General features: G+C 38.3%; 1 protein-coding gene across 1 annotated transcript in view; it reads right to left on the bottom strand.

Annotated features, from left to right (window-relative positions):
• LOC104124928 (mucin-5AC) overlaps nucleotides 1-4,548 on the bottom strand; it is a 44,187-nt gene extending 39,639 nt beyond the window's left edge. The window contains exons 1-3 of the mRNA XM_035892863.1: nucleotides 4,476-4,548; nucleotides 2,457-2,528; nucleotides 780-851 (exon numbers count right to left, since the gene is read on the bottom strand). Coding sequence (XP_035748756.1) covers nucleotides 780-851; nucleotides 2,457-2,528; nucleotides 4,476-4,548 — 217 coding nt within the window. The remainder of the gene's footprint in view (nucleotides 1-779; nucleotides 852-2,456; nucleotides 2,529-4,475) is intronic.
• Between the last annotated feature and the right edge of the window lie 1,452 nt (nucleotides 4,549-6,000).

The raw sequence follows: 6,000 nt of genomic DNA on the forward strand, positions 1-6,000 counted from the left end.
TGTCCAATGCTCTGGTTCTGCTGACAGCCATATTCCATAAATCGTTTCCTAAATGTATGAAGTTCTAAAGTTTCACCAAAAAAAACCCAGTTTAAAGTTAGTTTAAAACTATCTGGTACTCCTGCTAGGGAAGAACATTCATAGCTGCACCATTTGAATGGCTGGAGGACTTTTGCCAGCATCTTCCAAAATGTATTCCTGTCTCATGCATGCCTGGTTGGTTTTGTGCCAGTGTTACACTTGTCCTTGAAGGTGTTCCACCTCGCTGCACCTCCCCACCCACCCCCACTACAGAAATCACTTATCTCTTTTCAGTCTTCATTTCCTTACAAGCAGGCTCTCCTATCTGCTTGATTATCCCCACAGTCTCTGTGTCTCTTCCAGATTTACATGCACCCTGCTTGAACACAGCTAGTCAGAATTGTACCCTATATCCCAGATAAGGTGTCTCACCAGTGCTTTGAACACATTAATATTTCCCTGTCTTTGCTGGAAATATTGTGCATTATTTATTACAGCATAATTTATATATATATCTATAAAAATACGCCTTTTTGTTTTTTACAGCTGCATCTTATTAACAAAATGCAGACTGAGTAGTGGGGTCACATTTAGATTATCCTTGTTACTTGATGAATTGACTACTTTTCTTGTTCATTTTTTATTTTATGATGCTAAAGGATCTTACACAATTTATTAATCTCTTCAGTCATTCCACACTCTACCTGTGTGACCAACAGGAACACAGATATCTGAGCCATGACATTTGTTTAACTTACCCTTTAGTTTCAGCATGTTTTGAAGAGGTGGAATTATTGTCACTTTTTGGGATTTTGAAGCTGGTGGAAAATCTAAGGGGGGAAAAACGATCAAGTTTAATCTTACTAGAAGTCCTAAAAAATGGATAGAGATTGCCTAGTCTCTTTAGTAATTAACATTTCCTACTACTAGTTACACCCTAGGGGGAAGTTTCCACAAGGTTTTAGTGTTGGTTTTTACACAGTGCTTTGTGTTCTGACATTCTATATATTTCATTAACAGCCAAATCTCAAGGACCATGCTCTTTGGCTGCAGTACTTTCTTCCAGTATTTGTTCAAGACTCCCATCTGATGCTGGCCCTCATGTTCTGAACTCAAAAGCAGCAACCTGATCCTTAGAGCAATGTAATACCAGTTCAGAAAAAGCAGTGCTAATATCTACGTCTGAACCTTTGCCTTTCACTGCACTTAGAAGGAGAAAGTTACCAAAGAATATTAGAAGCTGAGGATGAGAAACAGGAGCTCATTTTTTTTCTGAAGCTCAAATCTTTCTTTGTGCTGAGACAGGCACTTTTATACAACCAACCAACTTTTTTTAAAAAGCAGTTTTAATTCTGTGAAACTTTAATCATGTGCTTTTCATGCAAAGACATCTGTTGGTAGGATTCAGCCCTAATTTTCCATGTCCAAATCCAATGTTTTCACTTTGGATCCAGCAATGAAAGGGATAGAATACTTAAAGAACCTGCAATGTGATTTTCTTAATGTGAGAGTCTGAGGAATTGATGCAGTTTCTCACTTGAGAGTGTCAAAATCATAGGATTTGATGACTTCCAAATTGTAGATTGTGCAGTATCAGCCATTGACTTCTGCATTTAGACCAAAAAATATCACTAAGACAAATATGTTTTAGAAAGACAATCTCATTTAGTCTTGATGTAAGGATTTAAAGGGAAAGCACACATACTACCTTCCTTTTTTAATCTGTTCCAATAATTAAATGCACTCACTATTATTAAATAATTTGTGGTTCACTTCCAGCTTGGGTTTGTCACTATTTTAATTGCCAGCTAGTGATCTCACAAATTGCAGATTGCAGGGCAGGCTTCATGATTAACTGTTTCAGCCTGTCTTCACTAATAACCAGTCAGCATTGTATCCTTGCACCCTTGTTTTGCTCTGTACAGTTACAGTGTTTGCTCTGTACAGTTATGTGTCATGCATGATCTTGTAGTGCTTAATTATTCTAATGTTTAAGATAGTTACAGTTTTCTCATTCTCTTGTGAGTGATGCAGTCATCTTGACACAGCATAAAAAAAGTATCTTTTATTACCTACTATCAAGTACCTTGGTGATACGTATGTATACACACACCTTTTCTGAAAATACACTTTTAGATAGAAGGTATGTACCTTTCATGACGTTAAAGATTAGATAACTGTATCATATCAGTAGACCAGATCCACTGGGCCAGATCTCAGAGGAAGTTCTCCAGGTTAGAGCAATCAGGGATTAGCTGGGAATCGGATATATTGTACAGAGGATTTCTCTCTCCTTTTTTTTTTGGGGGGGGGACGGGGGGAGGGGATAGGAAAAGTATGTTCTTGCTAGGAATAAGAAGATACCACTAATCTTATTATTTATCAATTCATTTTGGGACAAAATCTTAGTAATAGATCAGCATAAAAATACTTACTTTTTTGTCCCTGCAGGATGGATGGAGAACCATAGTTTGATTTTGTTTGTTGTTCGTCATCCTGGGCTTGAACTGCATCAAGAAGAGTGTAAGAGGAAAATGTTAACATCTAATTTTCTTGAGTTCCCTCATAATTTCTCAATTATATCTCTTTAAACATGCAACAGTCAGTATATCAAAAATCATTAAAGCTATGTCCATGTACAGGAGGTCAGATTTGCATCAGGACCTGTGGTACATGCAACCATGATGGCCATATACCACTCCTTCAGCTTAAATTACTGCAGGAAAGCCATCAAAAACATGTTTGTGATAATTTGAGCAGATCCTTATTCTGTTATTATCACGGTACCCCTGGATGCCCTTATAAGCTTTTCAGATAAAGGACTTGATTTTCTTAGGTTTTTTTGATCACTGTGTGCATTAAGCATCAGCAAACCCCTTTGCCTAGCCAGAGGGCTTTAAAAAGAGCCCTTTTGTACAGGAAGAATTAATGTTAAGGTTCAAGGGCTGATCTCTGTCCTCTCTTATGGAAAGCCAAAGTTACTCTCTATTCTGCAGTTTCAAGCCCTTGTGGTAAGAAGGAAAACAAATGCACAAGCCACACAGAAAGAAATAGTTCTTTCCAATAGATACATTTGTGACTGTTGATTTTGCCCCAAAGCAAACCTTTTTGTTTCCAGCGAAGAAACCATTTTTCATTCCATTCCACTGCAGCATCAGAATAGGAATACACAAAAAATCTGCAGGGGCCAGAGGGGCTTTCAATGCACTGCTTAGTGAGAGTCGCCAGGGAACAGGTTGCAGGGGAGGCTACGCTGGGTGAGAAAACCGAAAAGGCAGGCTCACCCCCTGCTGCATCCCACAAGAAGGGCAGTCCGTGGGTAGCACCGCTAGAGGGGCTAATGCTGAAATCAGAGCTGCAGGGAGCTCTGTAAGGTGCCTTCCTTTCTGCAGTAGCTGGGGGTCTGCAGCTGGTGTTTGAAGGACACATTGTGCCCCTTTTTAAGCTATAAACCGTTCAGTGCCTCTGGGCTCCTCTTCTCTGCTGCCTAGCTTCAGAGAGCTTTTTGCTTCTCTCCCCATACACCGTATGGCTCCAATGCCCTGCCTCATGCCATGCGCATCACAGATTCCCGTTTCCATTGCGCAGTGTGATAATGCTACAGCTAGTCTTTCGATGGCCTATTTTTTGACATTACCACTTTTTAACATAAGTTAGTGGGGAATTACCTGGAAGTAGGAAAAAGTACATCTGAGGTCAAAATGCACTAAAATCTAATGTGGTTACCTTAAACGTTAAGGGAAATTAGCAGGTGAAGTATATGTAAAAAAGATTTCCACTCATATGTGAGTATTAAGTGCCCTCTTAGACTATTTGAGGCAACTCCCTTTCTTTTCACCCCATCAAAAACCAACCCTGTGCTCTAAGCTTTAATGCAACCTCATGTACAAGAACAGATGAATTTTAAAATCTGTTGTCCAATGTTTTTCAAACAAAATCCCTCCCTCTTTCAATACTGTATCATCAGATGATAAAGCACACAAAATCTTTAATAATTGCATGCAGACAGACTCCACTGATTTGTTCCTTCCTAAAGCCACTTTTGCACCTTTTGGTTTGTACATTTAGAAATGCAGTTCCATCTTAAACAGGACATCAAAAGATAAATGCAAATCTTGAGGCATTTTGATAGAAATGTGAGTGCTGAGTAAGCCCCACTGAATTTAGTGGAGCTATTCTGGTTTTTGACTGGAGAAAATAGAATGAGGGCATGGACTACAATATAAATTTTCAAGACAGTTAATTTCCTCTTCTTAGGAAAGAAAGTATTTGTAACAGAAAAGAAAACCTTGCATAAAAGTAATAGTTTATTAATTAATTAACAATAAAATTAATATAAAAGGAACAGCTTATTAATTAATTTGCTTCATAAAGCTAAAAAAAAGTTTCAAACTCCAAAGCAAGTTATAATTTCTGTAAAACAGTCAAAATGCCAAGCAAGTGAATCTTCCTACCTTTGATCTGTATGAAGGCAAGTGCTATTATTGATATCCATAGTGGTATTCGCGTCCCGCCACCTGTGCCCATCTTCTGGAAGTCCGGTAGAAACTACCGAACAACCTGCCTCTGAGGAAATACCTGTCTGCTCCTGAGTCTTATATAGTGAAAGAGTAGGTTTTGGCTCAGTTCCCAGATTGTTTCACAAGCTTCTTAAAAGGTGGGGCTTCAGACATTTTAGTTTTCCTTTGCAGGTGCACAGGTAAATAGAGGATGCTCTGACTTTCCCTCAGCTATTTGCACTGTAGGAGGAGTCTTCATTCTACAGGTCTTTTTGATGAAATGTCAAGAAGGGAGCAGGAAGAATTTTTGCTCAGGCTTAGTCTTCCCAAATTGTTATATATTATGAGATAAATACAATTTAAGGGACTTCTGAGTGACTTCTGAGCAGAAGCTTGGAATAAATCACTTCTTTTTATTTTCCTCCTTAGAGTAAATGATGGCAACTTATAACTTCTCAAAAAACCCAAAGAAGTTCTGTCTGACACAGATTTTTTTTTTTTTTTAATGAGTTTGCACCTGTCTGTGTAGCTACTTTGCCTGTGAAAGTGGAGAAATCAAGTGTCTTCGAAGGTCAGCATTTATCCAAAGGCCAGGCACAACACAGGACTATGCAGTGAAAAATCCTTCAGCATTGGAGAGTCAGTAATATGGACATTTCCTTGAGAGATTCTTCTTTCACATGGGCACTTTTAGTGCTACTTCAGCTGTTTCTGTTCTGAGTAAACATGATTTCACCATAACAAATTAGATTGATTCTACCTACAATAAAATATGTGGATTTTCTTGCTGATTTCTGTTCCTAGAGACAGAAAAGGACTGATTTGCAAGCATGTCCTTTGGAACGTTCCTTATCTTAGGAACAATGAGAGAATGAACAGTGTTTAGTCATTATGTTAATATATTTATTTACAGCTTTATTACTTTGGTGAATTAACCTTTTATAGTGTTTTACCCCAGGGTGTAGAGAAACAGAGTCTTTCAGTAGGAGGAAAGGTCCCCTAATCCCACACGGGATCAAATAGTTCCTGCAAAGAAATAGTACTGGGATGGTCTTCACATTCTGTGGGAAGAGGACAAGGTATAATTAGGTTTCAAACTGGGAATGAAGTTTACGTTAGACAACAGGGAGAAAATTTCTTTTGCAAGGATGGTGAAGTACTCTCATAGGTTGCCCAAAAAGACTGTCAAATTTCCATCACTGGTCGTTTTTAAGAACAGTTTAGAAAAACACCTACCTGAGAATGGTGTTAAGTGCTGTTGTCAGTGCCCTGGGGCAGAAGAATAGACTAAATGGCCATTCAAGATTCCTTCAAACATAATTTTCTATGATTTCTTTCTGAAAAATAGTATGTATTTTCTCTGTTGGAGGAGTTATATTTGAGGAAGTAACTTAAACGTTAAGAGAGAAATTACAGGCACTTTTTTTTCCCCAAGCGGTAAACAAAAGCAAGAAAAGATGCTGTCTTTCCTGAACATTTT

This window comes from Egretta garzetta, unplaced genomic scaffold, assembly GCF_000687185.1.
Source record: "Egretta garzetta isolate BGI_Z169 unplaced genomic scaffold, ASM68718v1 scaffold44, whole genome shotgun sequence".
NCBI lineage: Eukaryota > Metazoa > Chordata > Aves > Pelecaniformes > Ardeidae > Egretta > Egretta garzetta.